The sequence below is a fragment of the Schistocerca nitens genome, chromosome 12 (genome assembly GCF_023898315.1).
Source record: "Schistocerca nitens isolate TAMUIC-IGC-003100 chromosome 12, iqSchNite1.1, whole genome shotgun sequence".
Taxonomy (NCBI): domain Eukaryota; kingdom Metazoa; phylum Arthropoda; class Insecta; order Orthoptera; family Acrididae; genus Schistocerca; species Schistocerca nitens.
Window position 1 is genome coordinate 11845258 of NC_064625.1, and position 21572 is coordinate 11866829.

Consider the following 21572-nt stretch of genomic DNA (forward strand, 5'->3'; position numbering starts at 1 on the left):
CCCACTCATTACTCGCACACGCTCAGGGCACACATTTTCAGCTGTCCACATCGAGGTACATCAGCAACACCTGTCGGCAGCCGGGGTTTTCAGTTAGTCATCATTTATTCCAGGGAAAAGCTGCACGGTCATCAACAGTAGCTGTTCTTTCGAGAACAAGTTACTGTCTTCGTATATATAGTTAAAGGCAACCCAGCCATTGACCTTCGTCTGTGCGAATGCGCACAGTTTTTCAGTTAGTCATAATTTATTGCGGTATCATATGGTTATATACATATGACTGGATTTCATCGTAGTACCTCCTTTGTCTAATTTTTTTCCTCCAGACTGTGCAGTGCTAAGTTTAACATGACTGCAGAGGCCTATCACCCTGTTTCATGTAAAGTTAAAGATCTTGGTCATATTGTTATTCACATTTACTTTCAGTGTTGTATCCTTTAACACAACTATTCTACTTGGCATATCACAGGTGCCCAATTCATTTAGTGCTTTATACAGTGCTAACATGTTAACAGACTTGTGGTGGAGCAAATTAAACTATTTTGTTTTCATCATATGATTGTAAGTCGAAGATTTCATAATGAGATAACTAAATAGTGTAAAACATTAACAGTTAGCTTTATAATCCATAAATAACTGCTGCGATTTGGTAGAGGTACTGTAGTAGTCCCGTGAAGGTATTAATAATGGGGATGTAATGTACGGTGGTAGAGGTAATGTGGTTCCAGTTTTAACTTTAACTTTAGCTTCAGCAAAAGTCTCAGTTATGTGTTGTTGGGTCTCCACAAAATAAACTGTTAAGTGATGTTGAGATTTACACATCTTTTAAAGTGTGCCATTGCCAGGGACTCTGAATTTCTATTCTGCAGCCGGCCGGTGTGGCTGTGTGGTTCTAGGCGCTTCAATCTGGAACCGTGTGACCACAACGGTCACAGGTTCAAATCCTGCCTCGGGCATGGATGTGTGTGATGTCCTTAGGTTAGTTAGGTTTAAGTAGTTCTAAGTTCTAGGGGACTGATGACCACAGATGTTAAGTCTCATAGTGCTCAGAGCCATTTGAACCATTTTTTTCTAGTCTGCAGGAAGACAATTGGACTTTGGTAGAAATTAATTAAATCTTCACATCTAGCTGATACAGAATTCTTCATTGCAGGAAACATCCGGTTGGGTTATGTTTTCTTCTGGTACTAAGATTGGTTTGTTAAGAGATGGTTCACATCATATATACAATGTTAATAAAGAACCTAGTGTGAGAAAAATTGTTTGTTTGCTCTCTACCATGACACTGAGGCACCAATAAAACACGTTAGTCCGAGGCTAGTCATTTTTTCTCAAACAAACTTAAGAGATAATTCCGCAAATGTCTCTGGAAAATAAGGATGGAAGCTGAAGTAACGAATTAAAATTTATGCCAAGGCTGGGACTTGAACCCGGGTGTCCTGCTTACTAGGCAGATATGCTATTGACTACACAATCCTGACATTTTGGCTAACATAGCTGCACGGATTACCCTAGCCCAGTGACCTCCCCAACACAAACTTCAGTTCACACCTCAGCCCATCTTGGTTTTCCCCATCTTAAATTGTCAGTGTTACCGAGGCTCTCTGATTTTTGAATATCTCCACAACTTGGTATGTAATGGCGAAATCCTGCCTGTACCTCAGACTCGGGTGATCTACTGATCTGACGGAATTAAATTTTCTCGGTGACAAATAGAGCTTCAACTTTATCGGAGAGCCTCGGCAATACTGACAATTTGAGAAGGGGAGAACTGAGATGGGCTGAAGTGTGAATTGAAGTTTGTGTCCGGGAGGGCATTGGACAAGGGTAATCGTTGGTGCTGTGTTAGTCACAGTGTCAGGGTAGTGTAGTGAATAGCATATCTGTCAAGTAAGCAGATGACCCTAGTTCAAAGATTTTAATTCAGTACTCCAGCTTCTATCCTCACTGGAGATATAGTTGAGACTCAGTATGTCTCCAGGAAAATGTAACTGGAAAAACATAATTACGGCATCTGAAGGCTGCTATACTTAAGTCTTTGAATGATAAACAGTAAATGAAAATGATTACTGATAGCAAATAGCCATCTGGTGATGTTACAATCTGACAGGTTGGTGGAAAAGAATTGGACTAAACTGTTCCCTACTGCACTCAGCTTGAGAAATCCCGTTATGTGAAAAATGGAAGTGTGTTAAAATATGTCAGAAGCAGTGTATCTAGTTACTAACAGACTGCAGTGAAAAGCTAATAGTAGTTATCGTCTCGTCGCAGAGCTGGTGACGGCGGTGGGGGACGCGGTGGAACAGGTGGTGAGCCACTTCTCGGCGGCGGAGAACCGGCAGCACTGCTGCACGCTGGGCGACTCGGTGCGCACGCCGGCGGTGGCACGCATCGCGCTCGGCAAGCTCTGCCCCGCACTCTACGCCGCCCTCTGCGACGGCCTGCGGCCCGAGCTGGACACCGCGTTCGGCCCGATCCCCAACTCCCTCTGGCAGGTCGTCGAGGCTTCCGCCCAGAAAGGTGAGGCCGACAGGACTCCCGTCGCTGGCTGCTTTTATTTTTGTGCGCATGTTGCGTCGCGTGAACACGTTCGGTATAAATTTTTCTTGTGACCGTCAGTGTGTTTCTTCTGTGAGAATACGTTACTGCCAGATAAAGAGGACACTCGGTACTGCCGGCACAGGTGTCGCATCACTTACGTCTTGCTCGAGGATTGAGGCGAGGCTTCAACCGTATAAATATGACCTGTCAATTGAATTGAGACTTTGCAGCAATACAAATGGGTTGCTTGCTAATTTGTCCATCCTCAGAACAATAACTTGCACCAGAGGGTCTGATTTTAAATGAAGTGCCCTAATTTTTCCTTTTGCAGGTTGTGTGTGTGTGTGTGGGGGGGGGGGCAATCCGATTCCTTTTAATTTGCTTTTTCTTATCTAGAAGGCTATATTTCCTCCTATAAAATATACTACGTTAATTTCAAACAGTGGAAACTCCAGATAGGAATATCAACAATGTAGAAAAAGAAAGGTTGCTACTTACCTTATAGAAGACATGTTGAGCTGCAGACAGGCACAGTTACAAGACACTTAAATAGAGCTTTTAGCCACAGCCTTTATCACAGTGCGAGATGGTGGCGGCGGCGGCAGTCTTGGTGTGTGTGAGGTGTGCCTGCTTGTGTGTATGAATGGTGTGTGTTTCTCTTTTGCTGATTAAGGCTGTGGCCAAAAACTCTATGTAAGGTCTTTTTTTAATTGTGCATGTTTGCGACTTAACCTCCTCAGATCCCGCGTGTCGTATACGACACACCAAATTGGTGAACTTTGTTTAGCCACAGCTCCGATGTAACGCCAGAGACACATGTCTAAGTAGTTTCCCAGACGTCTGCGAGATGTCAGCATGGATTCCTGTGAGTTTTAGCGGTCTGGCGCGTGAAGTGACGAGTGTGAGCTTTTTTTCCTGAGTGCATGCGTGAAAAGGCGGACAAAATGATGTCGAGATTTTGTAAGTACCCATCTATGTAAAGTTATTTACATTTTGTGTTACCTTAACGTGCATAATGTTTGACGCAAATACTAATGCTCGGTATGTGAGCATTTTAAAACCACGAAATAATATTTTTCACTGTACTACAAAAGGCTTTGTACACGTGTGTCGGATAGGACACATCAGATTCTCAAAAAACCAATCAAAAAAATTTTTAAAGAACGATGTTTCCTTGCTAATATCAACCATAACATCAAATAAAACGCAATTTTTTTTAGCAAAATTAAATTTAGAGGGTAGAGGATCTGAGGAGGTTAACATGTCTTCTGTACAGCAAATTGCAGTCTGTCTTTTCCTACATTGTTGATATCATTGTGGTAACTTTTTAGATATATTCTGTATGCTTCTCAAGTGTCTTATGAATATTCGTTTTCTTTCTGTACTTTTCAATATTTTTGTTATACTACTATATTGTCATTTTAAATATATAATCATTCCACTATTGCAGGATGTGTCGTCGTTGCAAGGCAAAAACTCTGGTCACATTAGACTTGTAAATTATCATCACAGGTTTAGATGCGCATATTTGCTGTAGCATTTAATATCATTGCTTGGAGACCAAACAATTGAAGCATTTAGACATGTCGTATCTCGTAAAACAAATTTCTATAACCGAGATCTAAGGTGGAACATCAGTGACTGCAACATATCAAGCTAACTTAAACACGTGGGCATTTTACTTTACGTTACATTGTGATTTTTAAAACCTAAAAATCATCTGAGAGTGCGGCATATGCAGATGTGGCCATGTGCACAAGGTGCTTTTTGATAGTAAATGTTTTATTTCTGACAGACCTTCATATAATGTGCTACCTTTTATCCACTAATATGACAACTTGGCATAAGGTTGCAACTCACAGTGAACAAGCTTTGTTACAAAAAAAATTAATACCAGAAGATGACAGTAAAATCTGTCAGAACTGGTTGTTGAAAATAAAGAAGTATTTATTAAATCTCGGTCATAGAAAGTTTTTTACCAACTAAAACAATCGTTCCTCATTTCTTGATGTGAGAAAATTCAAACATGACACATTGCTTTATTTGTAATAGTATTTCAACAGTACACTCACCACATAGAGCAGGCACTGAGTCATAGACAGCCTTAATAAAAAGGTCTGCTAAAATATTAAAGCTTTTGCACAAAGCCATTTTTCTGAAATAGAAAATAGGCACACGTTCACACAAGCTCAACTTGCAGAGGACCAAAGTCTTTGGTTGCTGGAACCCCAGTGTACGGAGACTGTTGCCATATGTATGTTTTGTGCTTGTAGCGTGCAGAGCCAGCAACACATGACAACATCGACAGCTGCTCTGTAGAGCCCACACCTCTGAATAATACTCCCTGCTTTCTAAAGTCTGCCAGTTTCATCTTTACATAGAATTAACTCGCAGCAGATTTTTTTTTTTTTTTGACAGGATAACTCAAATGTATCACCACATTTCAGGAATGAGGTGTGGGTATTGTTAGAACAATAATGAAATATAATACATCACAGTTTGTTATTTACAGCATTATATTTTAAATTGGTGATTTTACATCTAGATTCATTCCAAATTTTGTATTGACAGTTTATCACAAGGCTTTTAAGACATTCTTTACAATTTTGTATAAGCAAAATTCAGCTAATATTTTCATTATTCATGAAATATGATTTGGAAGCTGTTGAAACAATGAGTGTTTTTCATTAAGAAGGAACCATTAATGAAATATGAAATGTTAAAAGGTTTTCATTCTAAATCAATGTAAGTATGAAAAAATACAAATGGTGTAGGTTGTTCACTAACCAATTGCATTACAGTATCCAACTGACTGACCTCTCGAGGTCATTTTGACCTCCTCTCTCCGAATCCTTCTGCTGTGGCAGTACCCAGCAGTTGCTTAAAGTGAGAGAGGTCCTCTCATCTGTATTGGCGTCTGATGTGATGCTACTATATCAATATATCTTGCCTCTTTTGGCCACCAGTGATGCTATGTAGTCCCCTTGCTGACCTACCATTCCTCTTTTCTCTCTCTCACCTTATGCTCTGTATTGCATTTGAAATGCTGTCTAAACATCGTTATTACCCTAAACTTATAATAGTACAATGTAGGCTTTCAAAAGTGGTATGTGCATTTTTGGATAGCCTAATGCCCATAAATCAAAAATTGTTGTCGTTTTTCATTTTATGTACAATATTTCTGAGGCTCTAAGCAGATTCAGAAGGATGTAGGCTGCAGTGCGTACTGGTAGATGAAGCATCTTGCACAGGAGAGCTGCATGGAGAGCTGCATCAAACCAGTCTCAGGACTGAATACCACAACAACAACAATCTCTGAGGCCACCCCAATCATTTTCAGGTGCTCAAAGTTGTGCGATTGCACATGCTCATTGCAGACTCCAGTTCCTGACACCCTTCCATGTTCGTCTGTTTCTCTGAGTCCACATTGGTATTTTGTGAAATACCCATTTGACATTGTCAGCTGTTATGGATTTAATGGCCAATGAGATCTAAATAAATTGAGGGCCAGACCCCTAGCCAAGAATCACTTATCTACATTATGTTGGACTAATATTGTGAAAGATCGGTTGACTCCTATGAAAATGTTGGCATCCAGTGTATTTTATTTTGCTCACATCAGCATAGGTAGTCTTATTTGTAATGGTAAAGGTGATCTAGGTCTCCAAAACACAGATATCTACCTCATTCTGTGTGAATATGGCACATCTTATGTTGAGCAGAGTATTAGAACAGTCGAAGAGATGCAAAAAACAATAGCAACACACCTGACTAAAAACAACTGATCCAGTCAGCTGTTGACAAGCACTGCCTCAAATATAATCATGAAATGAAGTGCAATGAGACTAGTATTGTGGTGCAAATGCCAAGATTCTGGAACTGTAATTGAGGAGCCTACCAAAATAAAGATGTCAGGAAACCTAATAAAATGGGCAATTTTAGAAGCCGACTATCAACAGCCATCAAGTGATGTATAAAATGGATATTAGACCATCAGCTGCATTTATTTTAGCACGGACCAGTCCCAGTCGTGGACCATCTCCACGGATAAGGATTAAAATGGTTTAAGCCACAATAGTACATTTGTCATTATTTAAATAATGTGTGTAGCATGTCATGAATATCAGTATACGACACAGGACTTGTAGTCGTGATCTCTCCACTACTGCTCTGTGAACACTTGGTGTTAGTATGTTGGCTTCTAAAAGCCTTGTGTCATATATTGACATTCGTGACATGCTCCAGACCTTGTTTAAGTAATGACAAATGTAATGTTGTGGCTTAAACCATTTTAATCCTTATCTGGGGAGATGGTCTACGACTGAGACTGGTCCGTGCTAAAATAAAAGCAGCTGATGGTCAAACGTGCATTTTATGTTATAAAATAGGGATGGAGGTTTCAATTTAAACAAGGCTTCTGGTCTGGCACTCAATGTAATGAAACAAGTAGGGAAACAGTGAGAGAAGCCTGAGAAATTTGAAATTTAGCATGCAGTTGTCTATTTTGGTCACATTTAAATTAGGGTGCCTTATCTTATTGTGTACTACTTGTTTTATTTCTGAATAGACATTAACATTTGTATATAAGGTAGAATGACACATCATTTTCTATGTCATAGACAATGCTAGTGTGTTCCTCTCTTTGCAGATCCAATGACAAAGTCTCTAAATGAACTGGTACTACGCATCAACAGTGAAGATGTTTTCACAGAGGGGATAATGAAGTTCAACGCTTTTGTGTTGGGGCTACTTAAGTAAGTGATATTTATGCTTTGTTACAAGGTTGTGGTTTTATTAATTGCTCATAGTTGTGGTTCAATCATATAAATTTTTTTATAGGTTGTCATGATAATCTTTGACTACAAAATTATTTATTGTCATTTATACAGTATTCAGTTTGTGTAATTTATGTAAAAGATGATGGTAATAGTAAATACTCAACATACTGTCATGGTTTGACACATATACTTATGAGTATGGTGGTGAAAGTTTTGGTTGAGTGTAAATAATTTAGGAGTGAAGGAGACCACTTGCCAAACAGCAAGTTTTTCGTTCTTTTTTTCATGTGTCGGTTGACAGCGCTTCCACTGATAGGTGATTGGCCTCCGTTACTCGTAAATTATTTAATATAATAGAGGGAAACATTCCACGTGGGAAAAATATATCCAAAAACAAAGATGATGTGACTTACCAAACGAAAGCGCTGGCAGGTCGATACGTACACACAAAATTCAAGCTTTCGCAACAAACTGTTGCCTCATCAGGAAAGAGTGAAGGAGAGGGAAAGACGAAAGGATGTGGGTCCCAAGGGAGAGGGTAAGGAGTCACTCCAATACCGGGAGCGGAAAGACCCACCTTAGGGGGAAAAAAGGACGGGTACACACTCTCTCTCACGCGCGCGCACACACACACACACACACACACACACACACACACACAAACACAAGCAGACATATCGACCTGCCAGCGCTTTCGTTTGGTAAGTCACATCGTCTTTGTTTTTGGATATATTTTTCCCACGTGGAATGTTTCCCTCTATTATTTATGTATATATGTGACAGATATTTGTTAACGTTTTCACATGTGCTGAAGCCCAGTTTTGCAGTATTCCACTTGATAATGGCTACACAGCTGAAATTGTAATAGTACATTACAGAAATAAATAATTTTACATTCAAAAGCAATTGTGATGTTTCTTAATAATTGTGGTTTGTAAAAGTATAAAGAATTATAACACTGACTTTTTTTGCCCGCATCTTGAACATTCCAGTTCAGTAGGCCGAAATTGTCACTTGTGATGTCAACGTACACTGAGAGTAGGACATAAATTCGAAAAAATGAAGTACAAATTGTACAGAGTGCATTTAGCAGTAGCACTCGGTCTACTGATACGTTCGTGTTTTCAAAAATTTGTTCAGAGTACAAAATAGTCAAGATATAGGTTATATTTCTTCTTCTTGTAGAATTGCTAGTCCAGTGAGGCAGATGGGAGAGATTTTTGTAGCATTTGGAGGGCGGGAGAGATACTGGTGGAAGTGAAGTTGTGAGGACGGGTCGTGAGTCGTACCTGGAGAGCTAAGTTGGTAAGAAAGCCAAGGTTCTGGGTTTGTGTACCAGACTGGCACACTGTTTCAGTATATATTTGCCTCATTGCAAAGGATTCAGAGTGAGATTTTCCAGTATAGAGAAAGTGTCTCCAACAAACTTCCGTCTGATGTAAGTAAAGGAAAGCTGTCCACAACACAAAGGTTGGGCTGAACACTATATGCTTTATTGAGCGTAGTACTATAGGAAGTAGTCTGTCTTTGCATTCTTCCAATATCTGAACTGACTAATCCAGCCAGTTATGGGGGCTTTTGACAAGCCTTCTAATTCCACATTGGAAGCAGCTTTGCAGCATTGTGCACACTTACTCTCCCACAACATCCATAATCTCATTGTCTGACAAAAAATTGATTCATACAGGAGCTCCTTCATCAGCCCAAAATGGTGAAAAATAACTCTTGAGTTTGGTCAGGGTTGCATATTGGCTGCTCCAGCAGCTCAAAACTGTGACTTTGAATGAGGGCAGGCAATATACTGAAGCAAAATCACACCTAAAAGATTCCCTCTTCGCTTCTGTTTTGATTTTTTGCCATGCAACTGAGAAAGTCTTCTCCTTCCTCTTCAAAATGTCTAAATGTGATTTTCTCATCTCCAAGTGTCCCTGTTTGTGCTTATCTGTTGACACACTACCTTATGGTAGTTTGGAGAATTGTGGACGACTGCAATTGCTGAACTATTGCTAATGTTCAACTCGAGTGCAGTATCTTCCAGTCTGGCATAATGATTGTAACAAATCATTCACTGTGCTGTCTCGATGTTCCTGTCTGTTGTCAAAATAAATGGTGTTCCCTGAATGCTCTTTTTCATAGGCAGGTATGCTTCCACTTTGAAAGTGACTTACTCATTCGTAAATTTTGCATTCTTTGAGAATGCAGCTGCATTCTGCAAAGTAAGTTTACAGTTCTATTCCATTCAGAGCACAGGAAACAAATAACGAACACCCCCCCCCCTCCCCCTCCTGCCAAATTGCTTCCTCAGCACATACGGACAGCAGGGCAGTCACAATAAAATGCTCTGAACTTACGACGACTAGAGCTATTCACTGAATCTACACAGCCAACAGGCTGGAACAACGGAGAGAGAGTAAGGTATTTCATTTCACGGTTGAATCAGTGCAGTCAACCTATGGAGCAGAAAAAAAAAACATGCATTTGCTTACTGGCTTGTGCTCTATGGCGAAGTACTTCAGTAGGCCATTTATTTTGTAGTATCTGTTGGATGGCCTCTCTCTGAGGACAGGCTGTGAGCATCTCGCCTGCTAATCGGTCTCGGCAGTAAAACCGTCTCTGCTGACTGCAGCACTTGTTCCACTGCAGGATTAGTCAATGTCTGTGACAGTGTAGTTGATGTAAGGATTGATTGCTAGAAGCTATAAATGTTGCACCTTCTCTTTCGGCACCCAACTGACCTAAATACAGGACCCAGACTTCAATGAACCCGTGGTCTTCCCTTACACAAGTGCCTCACATGTCACAGCCTGCTAATGGTGCCTAGGGTTCACGTAACTGTGCTCTGGACAGTTTGTCACCGTGCTGTTTGTGTTAGTAATGTTCACTGGCATCTGGGTAATGGATACTTTGTACACGGTATTTGTTGTGGTTTACTCGTAAGAATGATAGGTATATCTTGGTAAATACTGCTCAACTATGCTGTATTGTTTAGACTGCACTATTCACAATTTGAAAATCTTCTTTTGGAGCAACCAGTGCCTTGTCCATTCTGGGTATGTTAAATCTTTTTGGTAATTACTTTACTACAAATTGTATTTAAGTTACTACAGTTTATTTAATCATTTTTTATCTGGCACCTTTCACTTCTTTACCTGCAGAAATGTTAATTAATGTTAAAAACAATGATTTTCGTGGCAGTTGGGAATCCACGTTAAACTGCCAGTCCACCTATAACCAGCTGTGTAAGTCAGATGGAAAGTCAGCAGTGCCATAAGATATCCAGTAGGACAGCATTGAGTATTCTAATAATCCTTTGGGTTGATGACAACTTAATTTTTCTTAATATCCATTACTATATGTCTATTAACCAGTTACAACACAACCTGTTGATAGTCATCAAAATTTGAGTTAGTTTATCCTTCAGTTATAAAATTGACTTCACCATGTTATTTATGATGCAACAGCCAGGCTCATATGACTCAGTTACTATATACATTAGGTTACACATATTCCATATTTGTAGCTCCACAGGTCTCTGTACACCTGACTCAGATGCAATCCTTATAAAAATTGTGGCACCCATGTGCAACAGTTTCATTAATGCTAGGTGCTCCCCCAGCCTTATGCCTGGTTTCATGCAGCCTGGCACAATTTCTTTTCACTAAACTCTTCATGTCAGAGTAGCTCTTGCACCCTACATCCTCAGTTATTTGTTGGATATATTCCAGTCTGTTTTTCCATACAGTGTTTGCTATGTATGACTCCCTCTAATACTGTGGAAATTATTCCCTGATGTTTTCACACACATCCTATCATCCTGTCCCTTCTTCAAATCAGTGTTTTCCAGATATTTGTTTCTTCGTTGATTCTGTAGAGAACCACCTCGTTGCTTATCTTACCAATCCGCCCAGTTTTCAGCATATGCCTGTATCCCTATATCACAAATACTTCAATATCTGTCTCTTTTGCCTTTCCCACAGTCCGTAATTCACTACTGTAAAATGCTGTGCTTAGAAAGAATGTACCCAGAAATTTCTTCATCAAACTAAGGCTTATATTTCATACTATAAGACTTCTTTTTGTGATGACTGCTTCTTTGCTCTGTAGGCCCTCTTTGCTTCATCTATACTGTTGTTTTGCTTCCAAGTTAGTTGAATTCCTTCACTACTTCTACTACTAATTTCCCAAATATTGATGTTCAGTTTATTGTTAACCTCATTTCTGCTCTCCTCACAACTTTCATCTTTCTGTGGTAACTTATAGCTTTTTTTAGAATTTGACATCATACTCCTTTTTACAGGTCAAATAACATGGAATGGCTTTATGTTTTCTAAAGCCAAACTGATGGTCATCTAACGAATCCTCAGTTTTCTTTCTCATTCTTCTGTAGATTTTACTTGTCAGCGATGCAAGAGGTGTTAAGCTTATTGTGTCATAATTCTCACGTTTATCTACTTGTGATATTTTTGGGATTGTGTAGATGATGTCCTTCTGAACGTTCATCTCCATCTTTGGCATGTCTCCAGTCTCATAGGCTCTACTCACTAACGTGAATGATGCGATTGACATTTCCCAAGTCGATTTCAGAAATTCCTAAGGAACATTATCTATCCCGTCTGTATTGTTTATTCACAAGTCTCCAAAGGTTTAGTCAAGTTCATGACTAATGCTAGATCTCCTGTGTCTTTAAATTCAATATATAATGCCACATTTGTCACATCAGTGTAAACTCCTTTCCCTCACAGTGGTCTTCAACCCACTCTGTATATCTGTCACCTGTCTTTTGAGTTTAATAGTAGAATTGTTTTTTTGCTGTCTTAGTGTTGATGCCTTTGCTTCTAATTTCACTGTCTTTCTGAAGAACTTTTCGTTTTACCGTATTTACTCAAATCTAAGGCACACCTGAAAAATGAGACTCGAAATCAAGGGGGGGGGGGGGGGGGGGGGGGAATCCCGAATCTAAGCCGCACCTGAAATTTGAGACTCGAAATTCAAGTGGAGAGAAAAGTTTAAGGCCGCACCTCCAAATCGAAACAAAGTTGGTCCATTGTAACATGAGACACAATTTAGGTCGAATGAATGACGATAAAGCTACAGTAGTTTGGTTCCAGTCGTAAGCTTAGCAGTTAAGCTTTACCAGGTTGCCATTGCTATGTGTCAGGCACTCCGTCCATATTTATACGGGTACCCTTCTTTTTTCACATGCTTCGTCTGGTTTGAATTGATTGCTTATTTTTCGTTAATCTGATAAGTGCTGTTCTCTTTGTTATAGGTGTTTGTCCTTCTAAGCTGAAAATGCGTTACTGTACTGTGTCATGCATTGTTTGTCGCATTCTGATAATGAGTGTTTATGGCCTGTCGCTGCTCGCGGCATGTCTTGCTTTTGTGCGCGCTACCGCCGCTTACTATTAAAAAAAAAAGAGAGGAATTGTCTCATATGCGAAATAATGGCAAGAGACTGCTATTTGTTGTTGCTTACATTGCAGCTTTCTTTGATAATGATCAACAAGAACCAAATAATAGACTGCATATGATAGAAGATGTTCTGAACGAGAGTTAGGCGAAAATTTTTCTCCATTTGAAAATCTTTGCGGCCGCTTCTTTAGTACATCAAGTTCTTCAAAGAAATTAGTCATCTTAGATTTAAAAATCTAGTCAGTTGCCGTGCTTCATTTCTGACTGTATCACTATTAAGCATAAGAATGATACGAATATAAACATGACACGATACGTATATTCTTCCGCGTTTGCTGTTGTCTCACTCTAGTTTTGTAGTTTATTAGGCAGACAGGATTTAAATGAGATAGCAGCAAACACGAAAGAATACATGGCAAAATGTTTATATTCGTATTATTCTTATGGTGAAGAGAATACTGCATGTGATTCACATTTCATCAGGTTCCTATTAGCAACCATCTCTTCTCACAGGTAGGAAAAAAATTCAGAATGTAGAGTTGGCCATATTGACAAACATCCCAAACAGTCTTGCCAGTCGGATTTTTGTAGTACATTGAAATTCTGCTACATTCGAATATGAACAATACGGAATTTGTATTTACTTCGTTGGATAATGTATGAAAATGCAGTGGTCGAAACTCAGGGCGGAGAAAAAAAAAGCTCATCCCCCCCCCCCTCCCCGTCCCTTTTTTTATATATATACTGATGCAGAGGTTTTGGCGCCAGTATTTATCTTTGTGCCTGCAAAGCATGCCTGTTTAGTGCTACATATATTCGACGGCAGAAGTTAGTTGTGGCGGCACCTACAAACATTTTTCAGAACTTCCGCTTACTTTGTACTCGATTCTAAGCTTCAGGCGGTTTTTTGGATTACAAAAACCGGAAAAAAAGTGCGGCTTAGATTCGAGTAAATACAGTAGATTTCTCCACATTTTTCGTGCAGTCATATCACTTTATCTTTCGAGCACTTCTTATTGATCTGATTCCTAAACCACTAAGAATTCTTCATTCATTTTTATTTTTCTTAGACATATTTGTATATTCTTATATTCTTTAAACACCTGACACGTTATTAGGAATTCAATTCCATCGGACAGTATTCTGTGTCGGGATTACTTTCGAGCCTTTTATGTACCATAGACTCTTAACTTCTACTGCTGATTTTTTTTCACACGCATACTGCGATTTACTTAAGTAAACTGACGCGTGTACAGCGTACGGTCCCTGGACGCGTGGGTGGGGTACCTGCGGACGCGCGAGTCGGTCCTGCGGCGGTACTACCAGGAGGAGTGCGGGCTGCTGCCACTGGGGAACCTGGGCGGGCCGGCGTGGCGCGGGCTGGCGGACCAGCTAGTGGCGTGCCTGCAGCCGCTGGCACTGCTGCCGTTCCGCCTCGACCTGCTGCACCAGCCGCGACAGCTCGCCGCCCGTCTGTCCCTCTCGCCACCGGCAGAGACGCCGCGGCCCGCACGGGGACCGGCACGGGTGGGCGCAGCGGCTGCCGCCGGGATCCCGGCGGGCGCGCCCGGCTGGAGCCTGCGCGGGCTCGTCAGGTCGATACACTCGTCCCTGTCGCAGCCGTCGCCCCGACAGGGTGGTGGGGAGGAGGAGTCCCAGCTGCCGGATGTGGTCGGCTCCTCTCAGGTGAGTGCTTTGCGCTTCTGCGCCCGTGTTGTTCTCGTTTCGTGTGGGGTAGTGCAATGCTCGATGCACGATTGTCATTTGGCAGGAATGGGCTTTGCATCTATCCCTAGCCCTCCAGTTTTTGCATTTTTGCAGTTTCTGTAAGTCAGTGTTCCAGGATCCACAGTGACAAGAGTGTGCCAACAATACCAAATTTCAGGCATTACCCCTCACCACGAGCAACACGGTGGCTGACGGCCTCCGCTTAACGACTGAGTGTGGCAGTGTTTGCGTAGAGTTGTCAGTGCGAACAATAAGCAACACTGCATGAAATAACTGCAGAAATCAATGTGAGATGTACAAGGAATGTATCTTTTTGGGCATTGCGGCACAATTTGATATTAACCTTCGAGTGGTCACCGACCACAACAAATGCATTGCATTGCTCCATTCCGTTGCTGTTTCACAATGCGAGCCCGTATATATTCCTTCATTATTGCTTAAACTAATGCATTGGTAAATTGTGTTGTCATGTGTAAAAGTAAGCAGCAGTAATATAAAATAAACAAGAAGGTGGATGAGAAAAAAAAATTATGGTCTGTGCACAAAAATGACCCAGATTATGAGCTAGCAGCACAATTCTGCAATGAGGCAGTTGTCAACGAGATAATTGGGAATGGAATAAATGATTGACTGAGATCTGATGCAGCTGTGCTGTTCAGTGTGTAGAGTGGGTCATTGCTGCTGTGCAAGACTTCCACGGCAACGATGCGATATAATGAAAGTTTATTTTATTATTGTTTAATTAACAATGCTTCAGCATATAATGGAGGTTTCGTTTATCATTTTGTCATTGCACTGGGATTTTGCTCTTATATGTGTACCTTTGTAACATAAACACAGCTGTTCTTTATGTTGTTGTTGTTGTTGTGGTGGTGGTGCTCTTCAGTCCTGAGACTGGTTTGATGCATACAGTAAAGCTGCATGCCCTTGGGAAAAATTACGGCTGTAGTTTCCCCTTGCTTTCAGCCGTTTGCAGTACCAGCACAGCAAGGCCCGTTTTGGTTAATGTTAAAAGACCATATCAGTCAATCATCCAGACTGTTGCCCCTGCAACTACTGAAAAGGCTGCTGCCCCTCTTCAGGAACCACACGTTTGTCTGGCCACTCAACAGATACCCCTCCGTTGTGGTTGCACCTACGGTACAGCTATCTGTATCGCTGAGGCACGCAAGCCTCCCCACCGACGGCAAGGTCTGTGGTTCATGGACTGTTCCTTATATGCAGGGCCGGCCAAACGCTGCACAGTGTGCAGACATGCGGAAGTGCTGCACATGTGCGCATGTGCGCGACAGCGACATCTGTCATTAGACATGTGTCCTAAATGAATGGCGGCGGCTCCTCTTCCCTGTTTATGTGGTACAAGCAAGAGCGCAACATACCCAGTCTCGTTTGCCCCTGGTAACCGTAACTTTAGCAGAGGAGTACTGACAAATGGCAGGTACTGTGAAAATGCAAAGGACGGGAGATCTATGTTCTCAGTTGTTTAAAAATGACTGGGAACTGCAATTCTTTTTTGTACCCGTTGGTGAAAACTCATAGTGTTTGCTATGCCGCCGAATAATAGGCAGCCAGCGTAAGTTTTCAATTGAAAGACACTACAATACATATCACAAAGAAGAGTGTAGTGTACTCCAGAGTGAAGAATGGCAAGCAAAATTAAATGTCCTTAAGAAAATGGATGAGACACATCAACTCGATTATCATTTCTCATGACCGGTGATAAACGTGTTTGGATTTATTCCTTTCATAATTAAAAATTATTGTTTACTAACTGTGCATTAGTGCCTCATTCTGCTCCATGTTACATTATTATCAGGAAAGTTGGTCATTAAACCGATTGTTCCAATGTATACTTACATTTAGGGTTTTTTTTTTTTTAATGTGTGAAGGGCTACGCTCAGCTGAAGTCGATAAAACGTAACATTCATCTAATTGTTGGTTATTATGCAGATTTCAGACGCAGCTGATGAAAGATGTAGCAATAATGGTATTGAAATAACAGGTGGTCATCGAGAGGTCTGCGGTTATCATTCTGTTCAGAGGTCAGTGAGACAGAAATTATGTGGGTGTAACTGACGGCACCGAGAATTAGTTATAGGAAACCTTGCATTAGTTTAATGTTATTTGAAATCATGAATAAGGTTCGTTCGAAGTCGCTACGTGCTCTCTTTCTTAAATACTAGATCAAAGACATTACTCGTATTTACGTGCCGTCAGTCAAGCTGCCTTAATAAAAACCCACGGTTGTTAGCTGTATTACTTGTCTTACTGGGTTAAACTGTTAACATAAAAGTAGACGTCTCAATGAGTAGACTGTGACAGTATTTTTAAATGTTTAATACGCGAAATACCTTCCCGTGGTTGGCTTGCAAGCTGTGGAAAGAGCACTAGAATGCGCCGGTACAGAGTATCCCAGCAAGTGGATAAAGCGACATCTGTGGGTAGAAACATGCACTACATGAACGCTGATAGCTGCGGCGTGCACGCTGTGACCCGGAAGTTGCACATGTGCAGGAGCACGGCACGCGTGCAGAATTTCTGGCCGGCCGTGCTTATATGTGTACAAATTACACCACGTGCCTGCTCACGTTATGAAAGACAGCACACCTTCTCGAGGGTTAACGGGCTACGGCAGCAGACGACCGATGCGAGTGCCTTTGCTAACGGCACGACATCACCTGCAGTGCATCCTTGGGCTCACGATCGCATCGGTTGGACCCTAGACGAGTGGACAACAGTGGCGCGATCACACGAGTCCCAGTTTCAGACGGTAAGAGCCGACGGTAGGGTTCAAATGTGATGCAGACCCCTCAAAGCCGTGGACCCGAGTTGTGATCGAGGTATTGTGAGAGCTGGTGGTGACTTCATAATGATGTGAGCTACATTTAAATGGAATGGACTGGGTCCCATTCCAACTGAACTAACCACTGTCTGGAAGTGGTTATTTCAGCTACTCGGACACCGTTTGACACAAATATCACCAAACGATTGTGGGACATAATCGAGAAGTCAATTTGTGCACAACGTCTTACACCGACAACTCTCTCACAATTATGGATGGCTACAGAGGCAGGATGACTCAATATTTGTGCGGGGGGACTTGCGACAACTTGTGTCCGTACCACCTAGAGTCGCTGCACTACGCTGAGCAAAAAGTTGTCTCACATAGTATTAGGAGGTGTGGGGTGACTTTTGTTGCCTCAGCGTAATCTAATATTGGAAAATCTGTGAAGGAATAACAACAACATTAATTAGGGTTGATTGTTGAGCAGCAGACAGGTGAATTAAAAAGTATACTAAGTATACTAAGCTATCCCCCCCCCCTCCCAACTCAGCCACTGGTGTTGCAGCTAGCAGCCCACCATATTTCCACATTTAGCACTGCAGCAACCTCCCTCCCCCCTACCTTGTCCCTCCTCCCCCTCCATCTCCCTGACCCACATCTCTACTATACCCCCCCCCCCCCCCCCCACTACCCACCCTAGCCAAGATTGCCTCTCACTGCAGTCTGACCCTAGTGTCTGGAGATGGCAGGGACCGTGTGTGTGTGTGTGTGTGTGTGTGTGTGTGTGTGTGTGTGTTCTACATCTGAAGAGTTTTGTCCAACAACTTAGTCTACTTTTAAACATGCCTCCTCTCTATGGTGAGTAACAGTCTGGCATAATTTGTTTTTCATTAAAGTCAAATCTGTCTTCATCATTCTGTGTGTGTGTGTGTTTTTTTTAATGAAAAGATTGTTTATACCCCCTTGTTGGTCGTCGTCGTCGTCGTCGTCGTCGTCGTCCCCCCCCCTCCAGTTGAAAGGCTTATTTGCTATAGCTCTTGACGCTAGTCTAAAGGGTGCAAGCCTCATAACCTCTGCATAACTAATGCAGCCAACATTTATTTGGACCCAATAACTGTGGTCAAACATTGGTCTTCCTCTACAGTCTTATGCCAACACTTCTCTCCTGTATGGAATGGATGATTCCTTGAGTCCTCAGAATGTGTCCTTTCGAGCATCGTCTTCTATTCAAATTGAGCTCTAAATTTCTTTTCTCTTCTGTTTGATTTAGAACCTTCTCATTTGTTATTTGCTCTGCCAGCATAATCTTTAGAATTATTTTGTAGCACCACATTTGAAAACTTGCTATTATCTTCTTGTCCAAAATATTTACCATCCGTATTTCACTTGCATATGAAGTTACTCTCCAAACAAAAACCCTCCGTAAAAACACTTCTCTTTTCAGCACCACTTATTCCTGTTGCCGGTCTACATTTTGTTTCCTCTGAATTTCTGCCATCATCACTTATTTTGTTGCCCAAATTGCAATGTTCATTTACTACTTTTATTCTCTGATTTCCTACTCTCATTCTTTCATCGTTGCCCACTTTGATGATACTCCGTTACCCTCGTTTAACTTTCATGGGTACAATTTCTTTTTGAGACACTTTCCACTCGGTTCGACTGAGCTTCCATGTTCTTTGGTATCTCTTGACACAGTTATATTGTCATCAGCAAGTCTCAGCATTGTTATTTGTTCTCTCTGAACTTTTAATTCTCTTTCCAAATTTCTCCTTGGTTTCCTCTCAGTGTACACATAAAATAACACAAGAGGTAGGCTACAACCTTGTCTCACTCCTTTCTCTATTACTGCCTTCATTTCATGCCGTTCAACTCCTTTAACTGTAGTATGGTTTCTGTGCCTGACTACTCAACTGAAATTTTAAACTTAATAGCATCCATTAGCCTCAATATCTTGTTTTTCAGAAATCTGCCATCTGTTATTAACTGTAGTGCTAAAATTTCTTCAAGGGTATTCCTCCTTTCCCTGAAACTGAACTGCTCACGTCCTAATCTACTTTGTTTTTCTTTCCGTTCTTAATTAAAGTGCTCTTGTGAGTGTTTTTGTTAATTGGGAAGCAAGAATAATCAGTCATTGTCTGTATTAATGTCCTACGGGTGTGTATATAAAGCAGGAAAGTGCATAATGATAAAATTTTGCGTAGTAGTTTAATATGGATTAATAAAGACTGTGAGGAAGGCCAGTGAAGTGATGTATACACTAAATGAATAAATGTTGTAGACTTTTAGAATCCATATTGTATTGAAACAAGTAACGAATATTGTTGCACAGAGCGAGCCTCCATGGGCTCGACACAATTCTCGAAGAAAACAAGGTATTAGTTAGTATTATTCTCCATTGCAGAGGACAGAAACAAATGTAATTTGGATATAGTGAATGCAGTTATGTAATGTTTAAGAATACCACGTATGTTGAAAATGTGCCACTGAGACTGAGAAATTTACTGTGCATGATCAGGTTGTACACCAAAAGGCATTTGATGATACATGTTGTGTATTCCCGGGCTCTGTCTTGTGAAAACTGAAATGTTGAAAACCCATCATCATCAGTAGTTTACCGCTCCAGTTGCCCGGGTATGGTTAACGAGGACTCTTCCTTTCTGTCTGCCCATATACCATTCTTCTGTATGCCATCTAATTCTACTTACTCCTGTATCCTCCTGCACTTGGTCCATCCATATCTTCCTTGGTCTTCCTACTACCAGTCACATATTTATGTACCAATGTGTTATACCCCAGGCTAGGATCACGTTACCTATGGAACAGACTCCTCATAACCTCCTAAGATTGTGTGATGATGCCAAAGCATTTTGACTCTGCTTGCAATCAGTCTGAGTGGTGGCAACAGCTCTAGATGTGGTGTGTTGATTCCTCAGCTTCTTTGCAGAATCTGCACTCTTTTCTTCTGCCAGTTTCATGAATATGGCATTCAGTGCATTACTACTGATAGCTTGTTCCTGTGTAACAAAGGTCAGTCCTTAATTTTCCTTTTTTAGTGTTCAGTTGATCTGCCTAGGTCAGGTCTTTTCTTCATCTGTTTTGCTTTCAGTTTTCTCAAAAAACTGCCCACATGACAATTTATCGCACAGGCTGTCGGTATGCCAGTGGAGAGTAGTTTCCTCTATAGAGTCTTGCTTTGCTGTACTTAAAGAATCTTCCTGTTGTCGACTCCAATCGGAGCCAATTTTTACCCCACTTTCAGGTAGTCCGCCAATGTGTACTGGTCTTTTACCGGCACCTCGAGTCTGTGGTTTACTGGTATCCAGTTCATGATGCCTATAGTGTTTCTGCCAACAGGGTACGGCCTAGGTATGGCTTGCCTCAATGGTACTGCAGCCTTTAAGTTGGCTTTTCAAAATCCGCTGACTCTTTGCGTCTACTCTTTTCTGGTCAAATCTTTTACGTGCCCACGCTCGAAGAGCAGAGGGAGTGGCAGCACCAGTAGCAGTAACAACAATAATAATTGTTGTTGTTGCTGCAATTATTATTGTTATTATTATGTGGTTATGTAAATGTAGAGCAAAACAATTAGGTCCCAAATTGTCAAACACTTTTGGATGCCCTGATATGTTGATATTTCCAGGCATGGGAGAACAGCACCCAGCGCCCTCGCTCCTGTGTAGACACAGCGACCGCCCCAAATGGCCTCACATCTCTCACGGACCTGGCTTCAACTGTTCGCAAGAGGTGGTCGGGAATCCAGCTGGGCTCGAGGCTCTTCCAGGTACGTACATTTTCTTAGTGTGATAGAAACTTCTCCTTGTATCAGTTTGAATGGAAAGTACTGTTACAGGTTGTAAAGTTCAGATTTTCACCCGACCCCTCTACATGTCTTTGAAACCCAGCAGGAGTTCTGCTGTGCTGCCCTGGGACTAGTAGTTCTGCTGGAGAGTATGGTTTCTTTACAGTATTGAGACAGTTATTTAGATGAAGCAATATTTTTGTGCTCTCAGTGAAACATACGTTGTGTTTGTTGTGTGAGATAACTTGAAATTACATTTTTGTGCTGAGTGTAAACATTCTGAAAGTGCATTTAGGCATTGAAGAGAGAGAACTTGTCAACAGCCTACATTAGTATCATCATTGCCTCAGATGTAGAGCCCCAGCAGCGTAATATAAAAACCTTCCAAATGATACATATTGCTATTTCTGTTGTCTTCAGTCAAAAGACTGTGCTGGTGCAGTTCTCCACATTAATCTGCCCTGTGCAAGCCACATAGCTCTGCGTAACTACTGAAGCTTTACACCCATTTGAGCCAGCTTACTGT

At 41.3% G+C, this 21572-nt stretch overlaps 1 protein-coding gene across 1 annotated transcript in view; it reads left to right on the forward strand.

Moving 5' to 3' along the window:
* LOC126215254 (uncharacterized) overlaps positions 1–21572 on the forward strand; it is a 266573-nt gene that overhangs the window by 214016 nt on the left and 30985 nt on the right. Inside the window, exons 16-19 of the mRNA XM_049941928.1 lie at positions 2272–2520; positions 7190–7295; positions 13988–14417; positions 20888–21028. Of these exons, the coding sequence (XP_049797885.1) occupies positions 2272–2520; positions 7190–7295; positions 13988–14417; positions 20888–21028 (926 nt within the window). The remainder of the gene's footprint in view (positions 1–2271; positions 2521–7189; positions 7296–13987; positions 14418–20887; positions 21029–21572) is intronic.